The 21,701-nt window shown below is 34.2% G+C and overlaps 2 protein-coding genes across 5 annotated transcripts; both read left to right on the plus strand.

The window, feature by feature from the left end:
• Positions 1-1,328: 1,328 nt before the first annotated feature.
• On the plus strand, positions 1,329-4,834 carry LOC21402432 (protein indeterminate-domain 7). Its single transcript, XM_010098752.2, has 4 exons — positions 1,329-1,630; positions 1,750-2,332; positions 2,582-2,981; positions 3,583-4,834. The coding sequence occupies exons 2-4, from the start codon at positions 2,152-2,154 to the stop codon at positions 4,628-4,630; spliced, it is 1,629 nt and encodes a 542-aa protein (XP_010097054.1). The 5' UTR covers positions 1,329-1,630; positions 1,750-2,151; the 3' UTR covers positions 4,631-4,834.
• A 5,320-nt stretch (positions 4,835-10,154) lies between these two features.
• Positions 10,155-15,246, plus strand: LOC21402433 (ATP-dependent zinc metalloprotease FTSH 4, mitochondrial). 4 transcript variants are annotated; one of them, XM_024166031.1, is made up of 8 exons: positions 10,155-10,387; positions 11,135-11,225; positions 11,546-11,812; positions 12,166-12,402; positions 12,489-12,613; positions 12,904-13,380; positions 13,655-14,597; positions 14,914-15,246. In XM_024166031.1, the coding sequence occupies exons 1-7, from the start codon at positions 10,361-10,363 to the stop codon at positions 14,585-14,587; spliced, it is 2,157 nt and encodes a 718-aa protein (XP_024021799.1). In that variant the 5' UTR covers positions 10,155-10,360; the 3' UTR covers positions 14,588-14,597; positions 14,914-15,246. The 4 variants fall into 4 exon arrangements, with proteins under 4 accessions (XP_024021799.1, XP_024021800.1, XP_010097055.1 ...); XM_024166032.1 differs by having other exon boundaries at positions 13,655-14,593; XM_010098753.2 differs by lacking the exon at positions 14,914-15,246 and having other exon boundaries at positions 13,655-14,815.
• The last annotated feature ends 6,455 nt before the right edge of the window (positions 15,247-21,701 follow it).

The following is a 21,701-nucleotide window of genomic DNA, read 5'->3' on the forward strand; positions in this document are numbered from 1 at the left end:
GCATACTTGCATATACAGTACTTAAGATGGCATCTGACATGTAAAGAGCAAAAATAAATGTGAGTCTCGTATCATTTAAATATAAAAATAAATATTAATTTGTAAGGACATTAATCACTCCATTTAACCGACCAGTTAATCTTTTAAAGTAGAAAGTCAAATCATTACGAAGTCTAATTTTCATCGCAACGTATCTAAGTAGCTAGTCATGTATAAGTTTTAGCTCCACAATATTTAATACTGTAACAAGTGAAATATAATTGGAGTAAAACTATTTTATTCAGATTTATTTTTTTTTTATTTTCTCCATATATCAAAGTTGAAAGCCAATATCCTCCTTTTTATCTCCTCCTCGTCGTCGCCAGATCATGAGGCCAGTACCTTTTGCATGTCGTTCATAGAGATATTCTCCCTCTCTCTCACTCACATGACACAATAAAATAAGTGATGATGGGTTGGGCAGCATTGGGGACCGACCTATTTCTTGTTGCCTTTTGGTTTCAGAAACCAAGACGATGCCAGGATATCTAGCTACTATATATATTTTAATTATTTGATTAGGTATTTAATTTATAAAGCAGCTAGCTAGCGCTGTTAAAATAAAAAAAAAAAAAGAAAATAAGCATATTAATTAACTGGCTAGAAAAAACTAATTAGTGTATATATATAGTTACATACATACATATGTATAATAGATACTGAACCATGCATGCATATATTATAGAAAAGGAATCTAAATAACTGTTTTCTATAAAGCGTGTCTGCAGAAAATTTAGGATCCGTTTAGTTTGATGATTTAAATTTTTAATTTAAATTGAGATGTGATTTTATATGAAAATTTTTAACTGTAATAAAAAAATTAAATGTGATTATTTTTAAAAAAATTTTACTGTAATAAAATTTAAATTAATAAAATAAACGAGACTTTATTCGTTAAATATTGTTCCAATCATGCGCCTCATGTAAGTGGACATGAGAGAGGGAAAAACGATTTTGCTTTTTCTCTTTCACCCCCATAATGTTAAAAGGCCATAATCAACTTCTTATAATTATCATCCTGGCCGTATCATATCTTTCTCTCTTCGATCGATGTGTGTGAAATCTTGCTCTCTTTTTACTTGTTTGCTTTATTTCTACTTTTACGGCATAGGAAAGGTGGTGCGATGATTTAAAATGTACATAAAGAAATCAAGCAAAACTACTGTGTATAGATTTTATAATTGATTAGAATTAATATACAATTATTACTAAAGGAGAAAAAAAATATATTTTTTTGGTGTGGAAAGAAAACAAAGGAAAAGACAGAAAGTGAACGTCAGAACAAGCATGTTGGCTTAGGCTGTGGTGTAGGATGGATGGAGAGCTTGAAAGGAATCCCTCCTTCATCCACATCTCTCTCTCTCTCTCTCTCTCTCTAACTCACACGTATCCTCTCTCTCTCTCTCCCCCCCCCTTTCTATCTCTCACCAGCACCAGAATACATTTTTTTAAATCTTTTCCGATTATGTGAAACTGATATTGGTTTATATTGTTTGCTTTTTCTCTGGATTTCTTGGTGTTTAATTTGCAATCAGCAAGCTAATTAGGTGGTTGTTGAAGACTTTATATAAGGAGAATTAATGGCCACAAGGTAATCCAACTTGAAGTAATTCTTTTCTTTTTCTTTATTTTTATTTGTCCTTTTTCAATTTTATATATGTTCTTCCTTCTGACTTTTTCTTTTTGTTTTTCTCTCTTCAATTTTTAAAGATTAGAGCGTTGATGTGAAGGAACAGAAAATCACCAAGAAGTGTACTTAGATATATTCATCGGAAAGAAAAGAAAATAAAGGGATTTATAGACATATATGTACACTGATGAGAAGCTAAAATTAATGCGCTTTTGGAACTGCTTATTCCAACTTATTATTAGGGTTTGCAGCACTCAGATTTCATCAGGCCAGTACAAAATGACCATATATAGATGAGATCTGATAGCTCATAAATGAATATTCTGACTAGTTTTTTGTGGCACCAACCACAGAAGAAGTATATGTATGGCTAGCTAAAACTAGTGATATAAACATATATATGTGTGTGTGTGTGCGCGTGCGCGTGTGTATACATTCCTCTGATTTGTAACACCACAAGATAGAGAGAATATATATAAAAAATGATGAAGGGTTTGATAGTGGATGACAACATGTCGAATTTGACTTTTGCATCTGGCGAAGTAAGTGCTTCTTCAAGTACAAGAAATGAATCCGCTGCCAACTTGTACCCTCAACAGTCCTCTGCTTCAACAAATCAACCACCACCACCAAAGAAGAAACGAAGCCTCCCAGGAAACCCAGGTCCCAAAATCACAGATTAATTCAGCTCAATATATATATATATATGTATATATGTACATCTATGTTTTTTTTAAACTCAGCATTAGGATTTAAACTTTACACCTTACCGTGGAGTAAGAGTGGAATTACCACTAAACTATATCTGAAACTACATTATTTGATACTTCTATGTCATCATTATCTGGCAGTTTACGGTCATGTACTAGTTCAATTCGTTTTCCGTTGATATTAGCTTTGATTTTGAATCAGACCCAGATGCTGAAGTGGTGGCCTTGTCTCCAAAAACACTACTCACAACGAATAGGTTCATATGCGAGATCTGCAACAAGGGGTTTCAGCGAGACCAGAACCTTCAGCTCCACAGAAGAGGGCATAATCTGCCATGGAAGCTAAAGCAAAGGACAAACAAGGAAGTGGTGAGGAAGAAGGTTTATGTTTGCCCAGAGCCGACATGCGTACACCATGACCCCTCAAGGGCTCTTGGGGATCTCACCGGCATTAAGAAGCACTTCTTCAGAAAGCACGGCGAGAAGAAGTGGAAGTGTGAGAAGTGCTCAAAGCGCTATGCTGTTCAATCGGATTGGAAAGCCCATTCCAAGATCTGTGGCACAAGAGAGTACAGATGCGACTGTGGAACCCTTTTCTCAAGGTATATATGTTATATATAACTATGTAAGAGCATATGAATTTGATGTACGTACGTAGTAATATTTTATAAGCCAAACCCACATTTGAACGAACCAAGTAACTAATCACTTTGCTCTCTTGAATGTGCTGAGAGAGACGGAGAGAGAAAGAAAAGAGTATTCGTGTGTTTAGCTGCAGAAACCATATGTATAGATATATGTATATATAGTATTTTTTTTTTCCTGAGCTATATATATTCACATGACTCCCTTTAGAGAACTAACTAGTAGTGGCCAAGCTTTTTTAGGTTCTAATATCTAACGTAAAGTGCTTGTCGTGATATGCTTTAATGGGTTACAACCTGCTATTTATATCTTCATGCCATCATGTCTCTTGTACTGCCTTCCTTCAAAGCAAAATACAAAAAGGTGCATGACATGTGAGCGAGACACTACTCTTGTTCCCCCAAACCAAAAAAAAAAAAAAAATGAATGAAAGAAAAAACCCCACTACATATGTTAATGTTGCGCTCTTGTGACTTTGCCATATTTTTAATTGGGCTTGTACTTTTTGTTTGTTTGTGCAATTAGTTTATAATTTGTAACGCATATATGACACAACAGGAGGGACAGCTTCATCACCCACAGAGCCTTTTGTGATGCTTTAGCGCAGGAGACTAGTACTAACACTGCCAGAGCCATGATGAGTACAACTGCGTTAAACAACAACAATAACACACTTCTCCTCTCGGCCGCCTCCTCGTCACAAGCATTACTACTACCTCCACATCTCGACAACATGACACAGTTTGGAGCCCTAAATTCACTAATCAAAAGAGAAGCAGTACAAGAAGCTGTAGTAAACGTTCCGCCGTGGTTGTCGCCGCCGCCGCCGCTATTCTCCACGGCCACGCCCATTAATAACAACGTCCTCGACAACTCTTTCACACAACAACAGTTAGTAATGAGCCAAAAACCTAACCCTAGCCCAGCCCCACCGGCTCCTTCGGCTTTCGCTTCGGCCACTGCGCTGCTTCAGAGGGCGGCCCAAATGGGTGCAACAATGAGCAGCAACAGCAACAACCGTTCTTCTTCATTTTTCAAAGCTCACCAGATGATGTCGCCTGAGAGTAGCAGTACCAGTATCATGGGCCCAAACGCCGCCGTTTTGGCTCACCATCAGATGTTGATGGAGGCGGGGAGTAGTACTACTAGTACTACTCATGAACATCATGATTTCGAAGCGGCTCATCTCGTCCATGACATGATGAGTTCTCTGCAGACGTCTGCGCCTCCTGCGAATCATATGATCATGGCCGGTACGCCGACGTTTGGAGATCAAGCGGCGGCGGCTGGTGCTGGGAACTTTCTGGAAGTTCCGTCAAGCAGTAGTACCGGCCGTACAGTTACTGGCCGTACAGTTACTGGTGCTGGTGGGAACTCGGAAGCACAGTTAATGAGGAGTGGTGCTAGTAGTACTAGTGTGGTCGGATCAGGGAATAATAATGTTAATGATGGTTTGACAAGAGATTTCTTGGGGCTTAGGACATTCCCAACGCATAGAGATCAGTTTTTCAATATAGTTGGACTTGATCAGCACATGAATTCCAGTACGGCCTTTGGAGATCATCAGAAACATCATCCTGATCACCAAACACCTTGGCAAGGTTAGCTAGTTTCGTTTCTCATTCATGTAAGAGCTAGTACGCTGTAATTCGGCTGAGGAGTACGTACTTAATTGCCGTAATATTAATTAATCTTGCTATAATACAATGATCTCTTTCTTAATTATTTTGTATTCTGTTCCAAGATAGCCATATTTTTCAGTCGCTCTTGTAGTATATATCAGATGAATTTTCAGGTGCCCAATGTCTTAACGGAAGGTGTGGTATTTTAATCTTTCATTGATCATTTTGCATCTTTCTAATTTCTCTAACTGAATAAAGGTATATAGACATTATATGCAAGACGGACTCAAGAACATGTGACTAATTATAATACAACTCTAAATGACTTTATTAATTGACCAATATAGCAAAGTAATTTAGTACTATATATGTGTGTGTAAGTAAATCTTTAATTAATTAATTAATTGCATGACCGTGAGTATGTAGCTAGACTATCTAGCTCTGCTAATTTTTTATTAAAAAAAAAAGTTAGTAATAATATCTTCTTTCGCTTTTCCAATTTCGGATACTGCTTTTCTTCTATTGACAAGTACCCAAGTGGCCCTTTTCTTTCGTCGTCGTTGATCATGTTAAGTCACTTTATTTTTAGATGGTATATATTTCAGTCTGGAAAATATTGGAATATATGCGCTCGAGTTGTTTCTTTTCGAAATAATAAAATAAGTCAAATGTGAAAAATGACTTTGGATTGCACGACTACGATCGATTCCATGTTTATATTATAATTTACATGCAAAAGAGATTGTATGCTTGCAAATTCTCAAACGGAACTCCTGGTCTTGTAGTTAAGATAATAGATGAAAATTGATGAGTATCGCTTTTTTCTCTCTCTCTCTCTTCAAGTTGGTATAAAATTAAAATGATGGGTCGTATAGTTCGCTGAATCGAGTTTTTAATTCAAGTTAAGATGTGATTTTATGTGAGAGTTTTTTATTGTAATAAAAAAATTAGATGTGACTATTTCTAAGAGCTTTTTACCACAATAAAACTTGAATCGGTGAAATAAACAGGAGCGATATGTACATATGTCACGTGTTTATTAATAAAATCATTCAAAATCTGGTGAACTAGTGCTGCCTTGAATGCAAGGACAGTTAGGGGAAGATCATTGGCCGACATGTGTGGCCCTTCCACGTAAATTAGCTAGCTAGCTCGCATATGTTAGTTTTGTCCCATCACATGCATTATTGCATTGCATTAATGCAATTAATTTTAAGAATATCGAATCACCACCAACACTTTTCAAAACGACTAGTTTAAGCACGTGCATTAAGTTATAATTAAAATTTTTATAGCGTAGAATACGACAATAATGCGCAGGAAAAAAATAGAAGAAAAATGTTACTTATTCAAAATTGTATGCATTTTAATTTTAAGTGTTAGTTTGCATATCTTAACGGTAATTATTTCACAAATGATGCCACCAAGAAATGTAGAATTTGAATCTCTCATAGCCCATTTCCAAAAAAAAAAAGTACGAGTTAATAGTTTAAGTTAAAAAGTTAAGTAAAATGCATGAAACATTAAAAATAAGATAACAAAAAAAAAATAAAATAAAGGTGTTGAAACTTGAAAAGTAAAGAAAAATGAGTAAAGCACCTAAAAATCATTGTTTTGGAGTACCATAATATAAATGTAATTATAAAATAAAAAATAAAAAAATAAAGAAGTTGAAATTTAAAAATAAAAGGGAAAAAAAAGTAAAGCACATAAAACTCACCATTTTGGAAAACCACATAATGAACAATAGCCACTTATCCACTGTTTCATAGAACAAAAAAAAAAAGATAAAGAGTTTAAAATAAAATAAAGGAGATATAGAAGAATGAAAAGACAGAAACAGTTCGTAAAGGACTACAAAAAATTGACAGCATAGCTCCCGCCCACTATTTTATATTTAAAATTTAAGATTAAGATAATAATAGAATTTAGGATTAAGATTTAAGGTTTAGGATTAAAAGGTATATACCTTCTATATTCAGCTACAAAATAATAAGCAATAACAAAAGAAAAAGAAAAAGGAGAAAATAGTTTTATAATATTGTTGTATAAAAAACTTAATACAAATTAGTTAGAAAAGAGTTTAATTAACATTTAAAAAAACTACCCACACAATTGCATTAATATATAATAGGATAGAGGATGAACGAAAAATATATATATACAAAGGCAAAGGAAAAGGAACGAAGGGGAAGGAAAAGGAAAACAAAAAAACAAAAACCAACAGTTCTAGCTCAATGTGGGTATTTTGCTATGGTATATAGGGTATTGTCATTTTTAGTAAAAGATAAAATTATATTTATACTAATTAAATTTGCTCTTGATAAAAAAAAATAAAAAATAGCCAGCTAATTTTGACTTTTGGTAATTAGTGCATATTATAATGACTTTTGGTAATTAATGACTTGATAATAACCAGGAAAAAAAAAAAAAGAAAGGAACAAAGTAAACCAATTCTATGTGAAAATTGAAATATATTTTTAGTGCTATACAAAAATTAGAAGTATATAACCGTAGTAATTAGTATACAAAAATGGGTCGACCTATTCCATTTCATTTGTGGTAGAGACCGTGTCTTCTTCGGTTAGAGGCAAAAATGCTTTCCCATGCAGAGCGACCCTTATGAAATCTGTTGTTCAAGCCTTTCTTTCTTTTATTTTTTTTTTATTTTTTATTTTTTTTTGCATTCGATTGTCCACGTTTCGACTTCCTCCCTTACGTAGACAATATATATATATATATTAACTCAGAAGATTTTTTATGTTTTTCAATTCAACGCTGTTGGCTAAGTTGGTTTGGGATTTTGAGTCTAAAACGGTAAGTTTTGGGTTAAAGTTTTTTTTTTATTTTTAAATCAAAGTATGATCTTTAGTTTCGCGTCATTCGCTCATCATGTCCGAAGTGTGATGGCTCTTAAAGAACGACATTGTGACGTTATTTTCTCAGTGTGCGCTTTCGTTCGTGCTCTCTGGTTTGGCTGCCGACTCGGATTTAGACGGGGGAAATTCCAGCCTGCAGCCTCGTTCCTTGCTGGATTTGCTGCTCACGCGCTTTCTAAGTGGGCTTTTGTCTGTTTTTGAGATTATAATTCCTTTCTATTTTGAGGTGACTACTCCTGGTACGTACTGTTTCTTTCTGTTAGACTTTGGTGTTGTGTTTTTGGCTTTGATTGGCTTCTGCCGTGACATTTTTTATAAAGTAAAAATAAAAGGAGTTTCTTTAATCAGATAAAAAATAAATTATTAATAATTTTTAACTTTTAATTGTTAAATTTGTATTAAAAATTATATATTTTACATATTTTTTTAATTTAATGTGATTTTAATTCTATCTAATAATATATACTGACATTATTAGTACGAAGGCTTAATGAAAAAAGCCCCAAAAATAAAATAAGTATGTTATTTTACTTAAGATACTAGTGCTTAATGAGGTCATCTCCCTGCTGAGGTCATCTCCCTACTATGATCATCTTCTACGCAAATCTCAATACCACTTCTGTATTTACTATTTAAAAAATAAAAATCACATGTTTGATGTGTGATCTTATTTTGTACTCCAATAAATAAGGATATGTTAAATGTTATATCTAACTTTTGTCATAATTATTAAAGTTAAAAATTTGTAAAATAAACTTTTAATAATTAAATAATTTAAAATGAATGTGATTTGATGATTAAAAGAAGAAGTTATTGCATGCTCAACAAACAGCAATCAAATGTAAACATTTCAGTAAGAAAAATGAAATCATAAAATTTGGCATTTGCTGTACTTGGTTGTAAATTTTATCGCCAAGTATGGTATTTATTAAATTTAACATAATAAATAATATTTTATTAAAAATTGTTTATTTTATTCAAATATCAAAATTAAATATTGACACATTAACGGCCCATTTGGTTCATGAGAACCAAAATTTAAATTTTTGTAAAAAAAAAAAACACACAACATAACCACTTGAATTGAGTTAGGACTCCTTTACGGCCTCGTTCACTTCGCGGATTCGAGTTTTCAATTTGAGCTGAGATGTGACATTTTTTTAGAGCTTTTTACTGTAACAGAAAAAGTTAGATGTGACATTTTTTGAGAGCTTTTTACAATAGAAACTTAAAATTGAAAACTCGAATCGGTGAAATGAACGAGGCCTAAACAAGCACCAATTTGGTATTGATAGGAGATACTCTTATCACGACATCTTTACTTCTCGAGGTACAATCAGCACGGACCTGTTTGGAAGAATTTATGCTTTTACTTTTAAACAACAGAAGAAGAAAAGTATAAGTGGGCTTTTTAATTAGTTTTAGATAATACATATAAAAGAGCTTTTTTATTTCAAAAGAGCTTTTAAACATATTTGAGTAAATAAGTTAAAAGCTCTTTTGAACATAAGAATCGTTGTTCGCTGACTTTCTAAGTTGATGGGTTTGAAAAAGGGCCCATAACATCTGGGCCGACATACATATTTTATAATAAAAACTATGGTAAGTTGATGGGTTTGAAAATTTATATATAATCAGCCAAGCAAATTTGGGCTATATTGTGATAGTGGACAAATATTATTGTATTTTATATTCTTATCATACTTTGAAAACGTATAAGACCTACAAATATTGAAACGAACGTGATTTGGCACACTCGAGTATTTGTAACTTCTTCATTTTTCAAGGGATTGTAACTTCATTACTCACTACTGTTTTTTTGTTTTGCTACTGTTTTAAAACTATCACACTATACCAACATTTTTTTTTTCTAGTTTAACATGGTGGGAGATATTATGAATGCGTTTGAAACTCGTTCAAATATGATTTTGTTTTTTGTATGAAATGAAAATAAAAACGTTTTTCATCTCAGCCAGAAATCATTTTTGAAAATGCGTTTAGTAGATTTATAAAGAGATTATTTTCAGTACAAAAAAATCCATTAATGTCTTTCTTTGTTCGAGAGAGGAGAAAACGAAAATAAAAAATGAAAAACGATTAAACCAAAAAATTGTTTTCATTTTTGTTATTTGTTTTTATTACGCCAAACATCATTTTAAAAACGTTTTCATTTTTTTCTCAAAAAATGTGAAAAATAAAAATGAGATTAATTTCAAACACGATCTATATGTTAAACAAATCTCATAGGGGTTTGTTACCAAAAATGGGAAATAAAATTTTGGGCAAGGAAAGACAAAGCAAAGATGTCCGAATGATATCCATTTCCCAAGGGCAATAGTGACATTTCACGTGGAAGATGTTCTACTACACGCACAAAGGCCTCGTTCACTTCGCGGATTTGAGTTTTTAATTCGAGTTGAGATGTGACATTTTTTAAGAGCTTTTCACTGTAGCATAAAAAGTTAGATGTGATATTTTCTGAGAATTTTTTACTGTAAAAATCTAAAACTGAAAACTCGAATCGGTGAAATAAACGAGGCAAAGTATCGCGTGCAAACTAGAACCGGAGATCATTCGCTTAGCCGCGTTTGTTTGGTTGGATATAAGATCCCCGACCGTGTTATTAACTCGTTGCTTTGCAGTTTTTGTTCCTTCTTCGCTGCCGCGAACACACGCACGCACTCTCTCTCTCGTTTTCTTTTTCGTCCCCATCTTTCTTTCTCATTTTCTTCCGCGCCAAGCACCAAGTTTTATCGGACGGAAAGCTCTGGAGAAGGTGGAGAGTGGGAGGAGGTCCGTGAATAACGAGCTTGACGTTTGGGTCTCGTAACAGAGATGGCTCTGAGGCGTCTGATCATGGAGGTAACGCTGAATCTTGGCCAAGATTCGTCTCTCTTTAGATGTTTATACGATTTCTGTTCTCTCTTGGTTGTTATCGATCGTTTCGTTCGACGATAAAATTTGACTTCTTTATCGATTTTGGGAACCCTAATTTCAGATATTGATTTGTTCTGATTATTGATTTGAGTTGTTTTATTTGTTTTATATTTGTTCTGTTCAGTTTTCCTTTCTAGCAGTCTTATTCTTTACTGTTGATGATTTGAGGCTATGATTATATCGACTTTACGGTATTCTTGGTTTCTTACAAATTGGGGATACTCGTGGCGGATTTTTGTATCGCTACCCAAAGGACCTTTTGAGTAGGATAAAAGAAGTTTATATTATTATACAGAATTTTCTATTTTCATTTTCTTGGTTTTGTGAGAAGATGGAATTGAAAAGGGACTCGCTTTTGACATGTTATATGGTGAGTGGAAGCTGAATTTTAAGTGGAAATTGTTGGATTGAAATGGGTTTTGTGAGATAGCATTTGGGTCTGGTCTATTTGGCGAAATTATAATGGTGTTTTTTGAGGGATGGCATGAAATTGAATGGAAACAAGAATGTGTCCCCAGTGTCATAAGTTATCTCTACAGTTAGGTTGCACTATCAAAGTCTTTGGAGAGTAGTTTTGGAAGCTTATCTATTCTATTGATATCCTGCTTGATGATTGTTATGGTTTGTTTGAATTCAACTCCGTAAAATTGAACTCCGTTTTCCTTGCAACAGGTTTCAAGGAATCGGTCAGCAATGGAACAATATAAAGTTCTGCTTTCTAGAAGTTGTATGCTGCCTGCACAAAAGGTTGGAGGTGGTGGAGGTATGCGTAATGGGATTCTCTTTTTTTTTTTTCCTGCTTATCCTTGCTTACTTTTTTCGATTCATTTCTATAAATAGAAGGACTTTGTATCTTGATTTTAAAGACTAGTTATTTTCAGGTCAATTTAGTGTTTCGATTTCACTTGACAACACTTTTCATTTTTTAAATCTTAAGAAGTATCATTTCAATATCAGGTTACCCAATTTCCAGTTTTCTGTTTGGGTTTACAGTTCACTCCTGTGGCTTTAGGTAAAAGCTAAAGCAATCTGCTCCAAGAATCTTTATTTATAGGAACAATTGCTTTTCTACTGTTTCTGCAGGGAACATGCTTTTAAATCCTCAAGGGAGGTTTCAGTCAAGCTATGTTGGTAATTTATCTCGCAGAGTACGTGATGTACTAGACGAAGCCCATGAAGTTGCCCATTTGAAAGAACTTTACCGTCGTAGTGATTATGAAGCAGTGATTAGATTATTTGAAAGTGAACCATCACTACATTCTAATCCTTCGGCACTAGCTGAATATGTGAAATCATTAGTTAAAGTTGAAAGGCTGGATGGGAGTGAGTTGCTGAAAACACTGCAGAGAGGTTGGCATCTATATGGGTTTCTTGTTTTGTCCTTTTTGTAATGTATGTTTTGCTGTGATTATTCTTTTTATCTAAAGTAATTGACGACTTTGTTTGGTATTGAAATCTAGTACGTTCTTCATCAATTGGGCGACAATTTTATTCTCATGTTGTTAACTGATGGTTTCTGATACTTCATACTCTTTAATGGGGCCAGCATGGAGGGTTGTCTAATTTATGCTTGTTCTGATTCCCTTCCTTTCTTCCCGTCAGTGATTTTTTTTTTCTTCTTATTCTCTTTTCTTTTGTATATGTTTGATTAGACCTTATTTTTATACTTATTTCCTAAAGTAAACTGAATCTGCACTTTGCAGGTATTTCTAAGCATGCAGGGGAGGCAGAAAATGGTGGTGGGCTTGCAGCTTTTAGGAATTTTGGGAAACCTACAAAAAATGGTATACTTGGAACTGCAAGTGCACCTATTCATATGGTATCTGCAGAAGGAGGTAATTTCAAAGAGCAGCTGTGGCGTACTATTCGTACTATTGCACTGGCTTTTCTCCTGATTTCTGGCGTAGGAGCACTGATTGAGGATAAAGGCATAAGTAAAGGTATTTCTACCTCTTGTGATGTGAAATGTTTTTACTTTAAATTGTGTATCCTGGAATTTAATTAACTTGCTCTTTTCATGTTTTAGGGCTGGGTCTAAATGAAGAGGTGCAACCTAGCATGGAGTCAAACACAAAGTTTAACGATGTAAAGGGTGTTGATGAGGCAAAGGGAGAGCTAGAAGAAATTGTTCATTATCTTCGAGATCCTAAGGTATAAATTCAGCATTGTTTCCATCATTTCATACTCTGTCTTTCTTACGTTGTGTGTGCTCTGAGCAGCGTCTAAATCAGTCATGTTGGATGATACAGAATGCACATGAGTTACGTTAAGCCTACTAATTATTTTGCATGTATTATCAGCTATGTGCACTCTTTTTTCCCATGGCTGTTCAGTTTTATTTAATATATATATATTTATAGTTTTGGGCATACTTTATGTTTTACTGTTATTAGTTGTACCGAGCTATTACTTTTGGCTTAACTTGATTTTCATTACTTCAGCGCTTCACTCGTCTTGGTGGCAAGCTTCCAAAAGGTGTTTTGCTTGTTGGCCCACCTGGCACTGGCAAAACAATGTTAGCAAGAGCTATTGCGGGAGAAGCAGGGGTCCCTTTCTTCTCTTGTAGTGGCAGTGAGTTTGAAGAGATGTTTGTTGGTGTTGGCGCCCGAAGAGTGAGGGATCTTTTTTCTGCTGCAAAGAAGCGGTCACCTTGCATAATCTTCATTGACGAGATAGATGCCATAGGTGGTAGCCGCAACCCCAAGGATCAGCAGTACATGAAGATGACACTGAATCAGTTGCTTGTTGAACTGGATGGTTTCAAACAAAATGAAGGAATCATTGTGATCGCTGCGACTAATTTCCCCGAGTCACTTGACAAGGCGCTTGTGAGGCCTGGACGATTTGATCGCCATATTGTTGTTCCTAATCCAGATGTTGAAGGACGGAGGCAAATTATGGAGGCTCACATGTCAAAGGTAATCTCTTACTTTGGAAGTTTAAGCCCTTCCTTTTATTGAGGTTAAGCTCGAGTTGCAATGGATACCTGTTGCTGTTTCACTGTTTCTCAAAATTGTTTATACAAGACCCTAACATGCAAATCCTCTCTTCAAGTTCCATCCTCTTAGTTTGTCATGTATGCGTAACTGATACTCATGTGCTTAATGACGCCCTTAGTGTAGCATATGCTTTAAATATTCATTCATCCCACGTGTTTGTCTTAAACATAGTAATAAAACATCAATTTTTCAGGTTCTTAAGGCAGATGACGTGGATTTGATGATCATTGCTAGAGGGACTCCTGGGTTCTCAGGTGCAGATCTTGCAAACTTGATTAACATCGCTGCACTGAAGGCTGCAATGGATGGTGCTAAAGCAGTGAGCATGGCTGATCTGGAGTATGCCAAGGATAAGATTATGATGGGAAGTGAGCGCAAGTCAGCTGTAATATCTGATGAGTCGCGAAAGCTAACGGCTTTCCATGAGGGTGGACATGCTCTTGTGGCTATCCATACCGATGGTGCTCTTCCAGTTCACAAGGCGACAATAGTTCCCAGAGGAATGGCTCTTGGCATGGTTTCCCAATTGCCTGATAAGGATCAGACGAGCGTCTCACGCAAACAAATGCTTGCACGACTTGATGTTTGTATGGGTGGACGTGTTGCAGAAGAGCTAATCTTTGGGGAAAATGAAGTTACTTCAGGTGCATCTAATGATCTCAACCAAGCAACAGCTCTTGCAAGAGCAATGGTCACGAAGTATGGTATGAGCAAAGAAGTTGGGGTTGTCACCCACAACTATGATGACAATGGGAAGAGCATGAGCACAGAAACTAGGCTTCTCATAGAAAAAGAAGTGAAGTATTTCTTGGAAAGAGCTTACAACAATGCGAAAACCATTCTTACCACCCATAACAAGGAGCTCCATGCCCTTGCCAATGCCTTGCTTGAGCATGAGACACTGTCGGGTAACCAGATAAAGGCTCTGCTTGCCCAATTGAACTCTCAGCAGCAGCAACAGCAGCAGCAAGTAGTTTCCACACAGAGTAACTCACAGTCTAATCCAGTCCCTCCATCAACACCCAATCCAGCTGCATCTGCTGCCGCAGCAGCAGCTGCAGCAGCAGCGGCAGCGGCTGCAACTGCTGCAGCCAAGTCTAAAGGCATCGCTCCCGTTGGTTCTTAGCATGAGGTTGGTAAGTGACTCCTCTTTCTAGTAAGCTATGGATAAAGCTTTAATGTGCATATTAGTAATTTACCAGCCTCTTTCGGAGCTTTACTTTGATTTTTGCTGCCAGTGAGGTTTTTATTGATGAAATATTAGTGAAATTGACTGGAAACTGTAGAAGAGTTGGATTGGCGGTTAATGTCGCTGTTCAAATTAAGCCCATCGGAAAACATTCATTCCCTCTTATTTTTCTTGCTTTAATTTTTCCTTTTATCCTCAAACATTGTTCCGTATACAGTGAAAAGAAATAATGGTCACCTCGATTTTTTTTTTTTTTTTTTTAGGAGTTATCGATCAGCCACGGATTATGATACCTTGGATGAATTTGTTATCAAGGGTTTATTTCTATATCATCTCCAATCATGTCACTTCTTTATACACACGCACACACACCAACTTGTAGATCGCTCCCCAGGTGATCGAATTATTGGTAGAAAAAAAAAGGATAAGCTTCTTGGAAGTTCAGCTACGGTGTTTTTTGGCCCCCTAAAGAATAGAATTTAAGCTACAGCTGAGGTCATATACTATGTACTTGTGTACAAGCATTGATGTATTTCCTAATTTAAAATGTTTAAAAGATAATAGCAAAATTTATTATGGGATTTTTTATGGTGTGACCTTAATAGATGCTTCATTGCACTGTTTTTTACTGTTATATTACTTTTACCGGTGAATTGTTTTTTTACGGTTAGATTATTTTTTTAACGGCCAGATTTAGAATAAGAGCAGTTCTGTACGATGCGTTGTAAATTTTTAATGTAGATCTTCACAATTTTAATTGTTAAAAAACTAATTTAACGGTTAAAAATACATGCTCCACTTAGAGAGCATTTATTCTATATTTTGTAAAAGCACATGGAAAAGTTTTTACAGTAGTCGAATTTCGATGTATGGTGGGAAGAAGAGTGAAATAAAAACTGTGTCAACGACAACGAGTGTTTTGATTTTCACATGGATAAAATATGTTATACTACCACTTTGGTGGGAAAGTTACACAGAAAAGTTATTAATCACTTTTTTTCGCTGTGTAGTAATTACTAATAATAAAAAAAACCATCATTTGGTTGATATAGCCATAAAGATGTGTTTTTTTATGTGTTCGATGCTCTATAATTTTACTTTAGGATCTTTGTTCGGTTTGTTCGGTTAGTATATTGTGTGGCGTTGAATATGCAGTGACATGAGTAAAAATGATATTCATACTTTAAGTGGAATTGAATTATATCCTTACTGTTTCATTGGTTGATTATGACACCAACAATTTTCTTTTATTCAGTTAAAAAAAAAAAAAAAAAGAAAAAAAAAAACCTTAGTTATTTGCTTCACGTCAGCTTACATAACGTTTGAGGTATCAATAATGCCTAACACCAAAATTATTAAGTGTGGATTTTGTTGATCTATTTTTGTTAGTGTATGATGTTGAAAATCACTCGTACGGGTTTCGAAAAAATCGTCCATGTTCTCAAATTTCGTAACAAAAGGAATTTTTAACGTTTTTTGTCTCTTCTTTTTTTTTTTTTTTTTTTTAAATATGGTGTCTAAACTCTGAAGATTTTTTTTTTATGGACGTCCTGAAATTATTAAACGACTAGTAACTTGGTCATTTTCGTTAAATTCGGTTTAAATTTTGACAAAAATGTCTTTAATGTAATCATCAATTGTAAATAACAATCTAAAATAGGGTGACAATTCGTGTTAATGAGTTGTGTTCTTGTCCAACCCGTTTATTAATTGTGTCAGAGAATATCAACCCAAACACGATCTATTTATTAATCGTGTCAACCAATATAATCCATTTAAAATAATATATTGAATAAACAATTAATACAATTAGAACTTATTTAACACGATTACGACGTTTTACAGTTTTATTTGTCTATTTATCTTCATTTTTTTAAGAAAACAAGTAAAATTTATCTAAAAATTTTAAAATGCATGTTATTTGTATTTAATACATAATATAAAATTTTATATTATAACATATATAATTAATTTACAAATAACACATAATCGTGTCACTTTGGGTCACTTTGTGTTAGAGAGTTGTTGGGGTCCGGTTGATTCAGAGGTACTACATTGCAATGGTGTACACGTGGGTATACCCGGTTTGATGGTGAAACTCCTACATAGGTGTGATACTTGGTGTCTCCGGATATAGACACGATGGCAGGACCTCCAATGAAGATGGTGGGGTCGACTAGGCCCGAATAAGGCTGAAGAAAATGGACTATAAGGCCTTTTCCGTTGCTGAAATGATGAAAATAGCCCTGCGAAAAGAGTTAGGAAATCCATAACAACAAGAAGAGAACCACGTAAATTGAATTCGGTGGGAAGAGTAATCAAGTAGTTGATGGAGAAGTGACTCAGGTTGAATAAGGCATTTTTAGAGAAAATAAGTGACTTATAGGGTAGATAAGGGTATGATAAAGAAAATGAGACTACTCTGTGAGCCCGCACATGCAGCTCCGTGGGAGAAGTTTTGAGAAAGCCCCAAGAAGGGCGAGGTCGGGCGAGTCAAAATGGCTGATGGCGAGAGCAGAGTCTTGATGCCTTTCAAGCCTTGAAATATGCTCTGTGAGACGAAGGTATTCGAATTTGCCAACACAGGCTCAAGAACTTCCTTGTGCTCTAAGGAGGGAGCAGATGAAGATCCGGTGGAGCTTCCTGAGTAACGTCATGGCTTGGAGCGGACCAAGACTAGCATAACCTCAAGAACAAATGAAGAAGATATGAAGAATTTCTGAAGAGATTTTAGCAGAGTGAAAGTAAGTTATGTAAGCTTGATTCGTCCCCTTGAATATGAAAGGAAAGAGGTATTTATAAGAGAAATCTGGAAGCAGTGGCATTTGCTCCAAGGAATCGTACTGCATGCTCTGAGGGAAGCCTGCACACACAATTTTGTTTAAAGCAAGATACTAGCCAGCCCCATAGAGCTGTCAAATAAAAGAACCAAAAATGAGAAAAATGGAGGCGTTCGATGGTAGTTCAGGGCTGTACGAAAGAATCTAATGGAAACTGATGCAGCGCCTGCTACCAGAAGAAAGAGATTATCTTTATCTTTAAATTCTAAGTTTAGATAATCTCTTTATTTTTAAAATTAGAAAGAGATTAATTAGAGATAAATATAGATTAATTAGAGATAGTTTCCTTTTTGAATTAGTTTCCTTTTTCGATTTTGAATTGTAATTCTCTATAAATAAGAGGATAGCTTGTTATTTTCATCATTGACGTTTGATAATAAAATTTTCAGAGAAATTTTCTCTCCACTTTGCTTATTTTTTAGTATTCTTTCGAATCAACGAATTACTCGCCTTCCGTTTTCCAGTATTCTTTCGAATCAACGGAATTACATGACACCTTTTACGCTTCCGCTACGTTAAAAACTAATGCACACATTTCCATTTGAAGCAAATATCTACAGCTGTCTCGACGAAAAAATGCCTAAAAATAGAATGGAAGGTTCTGGAGAACTGCTCTGTGATAGGTTCGGTGACGCTCTAAGAAAGCTTTGCACACGCCATTCCTTACGGAGCAAAATGATTGGACAAAGTAGAGATGTGATTGGAATAATAGCTTGAAGTAGAAGGAGATTAAGACAAGACTGAGATATATGATTATTAAAACACTTCTTCAGGTCTGAAACACACATGATCACATGGGATCACATTAAATGCTATGAATATTTCCATTCTCGGAGGTCTGATCACGACATCAGAGATGTCAGGTCAGACTCATGTTATTTCTGTCTAAGCAGCCATCATTCGGAGCACCTGACATAAATCGCTCCAAAGAAGGCAACCCAGAGGTATGCGCATGGACTCTCTCGGAGGCAGATGCAATATAGCTCTGGGATGGAAGTCTAGCACAAGAAAAGCCTCTGTTAAGCTAGAAGATTATGACAGAAGACCTTTTGACAGTAAGGAATGTTTTAAAAGGTGAAGTTCGGGGTTGAAGGAGCAATTTGGGCTTTGAAGACACACAATGAAGTAGACTTTAACGAGGGGTTTTGGGCTTCCCACACAAGGAAGGCTTTAGAAAAAGGCTGAGGACTCCATTATCCATTTATTCATAACATTATTAATTTAGGAAACCCCCCAAACATGATTCAAATTAATACGAAAGTTAAGAGATAAATGGGCCTACTTGATTACCCATGGCCCACCAAGCCATGACCCACGAGGTTCCCTGAGTGTGGCTTGGGTCCACGAAACGAGCCCAACAATGTCGTGGGACACAGATTATTGGGCATGGACCCTTGTACGGGCATAATCAACAAAGGTCAACCTTAACCCAACCCGTTTATTAAACGTGTTAATCGTGTCAACTCAATTATTATAGTAAACTCAAACTCGCTAACTCCATGTAGGTTTCAAGTCGTGTTGTAGTGTCCTGACCTAAATTGCCACCCCTAATCCAAAGCACATAAACTTTAATTTTCGTTCATATAAACAAATCATCAATTATTAATAAAAGAAATCCTTCTCATTAATGTCCATTCTCTCCTCAGTAAAGAAACCCTAGGCTTTTTCGTTTTAGAATTTTTTTAGGGGATTTTCTTCAGTACGCCTCATTATCAGTAATGCCAATTTCTAACCATTAAATTTGGTTGACATCACATCAACATGCTTGATGGAATGAGCCTTCCATCAATCTAACAATACATAAAAGAGTCAAAGCTCTTTTTTATGGGGTTGTCACATGACAACCCCTCCACTTATCTCTCTATCTCTTTTACTTCTTTTATCTTTATTTTTCTGTGATTTTTTTACATTATAATTTTTTGTGTGTTTTTTCTAATAATATATAAAAGAGCCAAAGCTCTTTTCTATGGAGTTGTCAAGTGGCAACCCCTCCACTTATCTCTCCCCCCTCTCTCTCTCTATTACTTTTTTTATCTTTATTTTTTTGTGATTTTTTTACATTTTAATTTTTTGTGTGTTTTTTTAAAAATATATCGTTCCTCACATTACTCTTATAAGAGTAACTTTTTCACGTGTTCCTATCTTATTTTTAATTGGTTAAAATAACTCTTTTCAAATATGTCTCTTTAATTCTTTTTAGTCAATTGTTATCTCTACACATATTCATTTTTAAAATAATTTTAAAAATCTTTAAATAATTGTATAAATGTATTTTTTATTATTCAATAAACAATAAAATTTTCAAGTCTCCTTAATGTGATAATACGTGCGAAGCACATTACAAAACTAGTAATTAGGTAAGTGGCACATAAAATTAGCAACAAAAAAAAAAATGCAAGTGGCACATAAGAGCATTTTGTGAAGAAGTTGGCCAAGTCAAGAGTTCAGGGATTAGTTTTACCAAAAAAAAAAAAAAAAAAAGAACCAAATAAAACGTTCAGTAGAGAAGAATAGCGAAAAAGAAAAAAAAACAAAATTAAAAATAAAAATAAATTAAAACGAAAAAAAACAGCTATTAATGAGAGCCAAAAAAAATCTATTGATTTTTTTAGGATGATAACTAGTGGATTACCCATGCATTTGCACGGGTATGTAATAGTTTAATTAATAATAATTTAAATAAAAAAATGAATAAAAACACATAAATGCTACTCAAATCTGTATTCAACGGTAGAAAGTGCAACGAAACAGCAAATCTGCTTCAAATAAATGGAATACATTAAAAATCTACATTATTAATAAGTACATTATGTACTAAAGTTGTGAATTAGGAAAACAAAAAAAAACATTATTTATAATATATTCACATTAATATTGAAATAATATATATTTATATTTTTATAATTATACTTATATATATATATGAAATTTTCTTAGTGATACATTATAATAATATTGTTCCATCTCAAAATGTTAGATATTATGAAAGTAATCATATTGTTTACATATTGTTTACATTGTTTATATAAAAATATTAAATATCAAATAATGATTTAGATATTTATGTTTCACTGTTAACAACATATACTAAAAAAATTATTAGACGATTATTTTTTCTATATTCAGTTGGTTATTTTCTTAGTGGGTTTGGTGTAAGCTTCTGTTAATTATTTTTTTTCTTCTCTTGCTGTCTTCAATTTACTGTTTTTTATTAGAGCTTTTCTTCATAACGATTTAGGTATCTATGTTTCACTACTAACAACATATACCAACAAAGTTATTATAGTATTATATCCGTATTCAGTTGGTTATTTTCTTAGTGGGTTTGGTTTAAGCTTCTGTTGTTACCCTTTTATCCTCTCTTGCTGTCTTCGACTTGCAGTTGGTCATATTCAGTTTTTTTCTTTTGAGAATTGTGAGTTTTTCCTTATATTATTAATATTGATTTTTTGTTGCTCATATTTAGGATTTTTTAGTTTTAAAAATAAAAAATGAAAATAATGAAAATAATAATTATTTACATTACATCTACTTTTATAATTAAATGAGATACATATGTTTCATCAGTATATACTGAGAAGAATATTTTACACTTTTCAATTGAATAAGAAGCAGAAACTAATTATTATTTACATTACATCTATTTTAATAATTACATGAGATACATATTTTTCATCAGTGAATACTATCTTCACATTTTTCAATTGAATAAGAAGCAGAAAAAGATAACATAAACATAGAAATAGAGAAGAGGACGTGCGAAGCCCAGGACGGCAAAAAAGTGGAGAAATGACCAAAATTTTCAAAGAGAAGCCCATAAACATAAAATGGGGAAAACGAAAAGGACGTGTGAAGCAGAAGAATGCATGAACAAAAGAAAAAAGGAATCATAGAACAAATCCCCAAAACAGAAGACAGTACATTCTAAAAAAATTCGATGGAAGGAAAGATAAAACTATCTGTAATATTTAAAAAACACATAGTAATAATAAGAATTTAGATAAATGAATTATATATTAAAAAATTGATTCAGGTATTAATTCTCTACTGCTACCAACATATATCATAGGTAATTGAGAAATGACTGAGTAATATCTTTGGCTACCAACTAAATTATTTGCATACATTTCAAATAATTTGGGCAACATCAAAGACAACAAAATCATTACTAACAATTACCTGATACATGGCAACAGAAGAAAAAAAATACT

Source organism: Morus notabilis, unplaced genomic scaffold (genome assembly GCF_000414095.1).
Source record: "Morus notabilis unplaced genomic scaffold, ASM41409v2 Scaffold804, whole genome shotgun sequence".
NCBI lineage: Eukaryota > Viridiplantae > Streptophyta > Magnoliopsida > Rosales > Moraceae > Morus > Morus notabilis.

Coding starts and splice junctions, on each gene's coding strand:
- LOC21402433 (XM_024166031.1), top strand. CDS start 10,361: ATGGCTCTGAGGCGTCTGATCATGGAG. Junction 11,813..12,165: donor GCTGAAAACACTGCAGAGAG/GTTGGCATCTAT, acceptor TGCACTTTGCAG/GTATTTCTAAGCATGCAGGG. Junction 13,381..13,654: donor TGGAGGCTCACATGTCAAAG/GTAATCTCTTAC, acceptor TCAATTTTTCAG/GTTCTTAAGGCAGATGACGT.
- LOC21402432 (XM_010098752.2), top strand. CDS start 2,152: ATGATGAAGGGTTTGATAGTGGATGACAACATGTCGAATTTGACTTTT. Junction 2,333..2,581: donor AAGCCTCCCAGGAAACCCAG/GTCCCAAAATCA, acceptor ATTTTGAATCAG/ACCCAGATGCTGAAGTGGTG. Junction 2,982..3,582: donor TGTGGAACCCTTTTCTCAAG/GTATATATGTTA, acceptor ATGACACAACAG/GAGGGACAGCTTCATCACCC.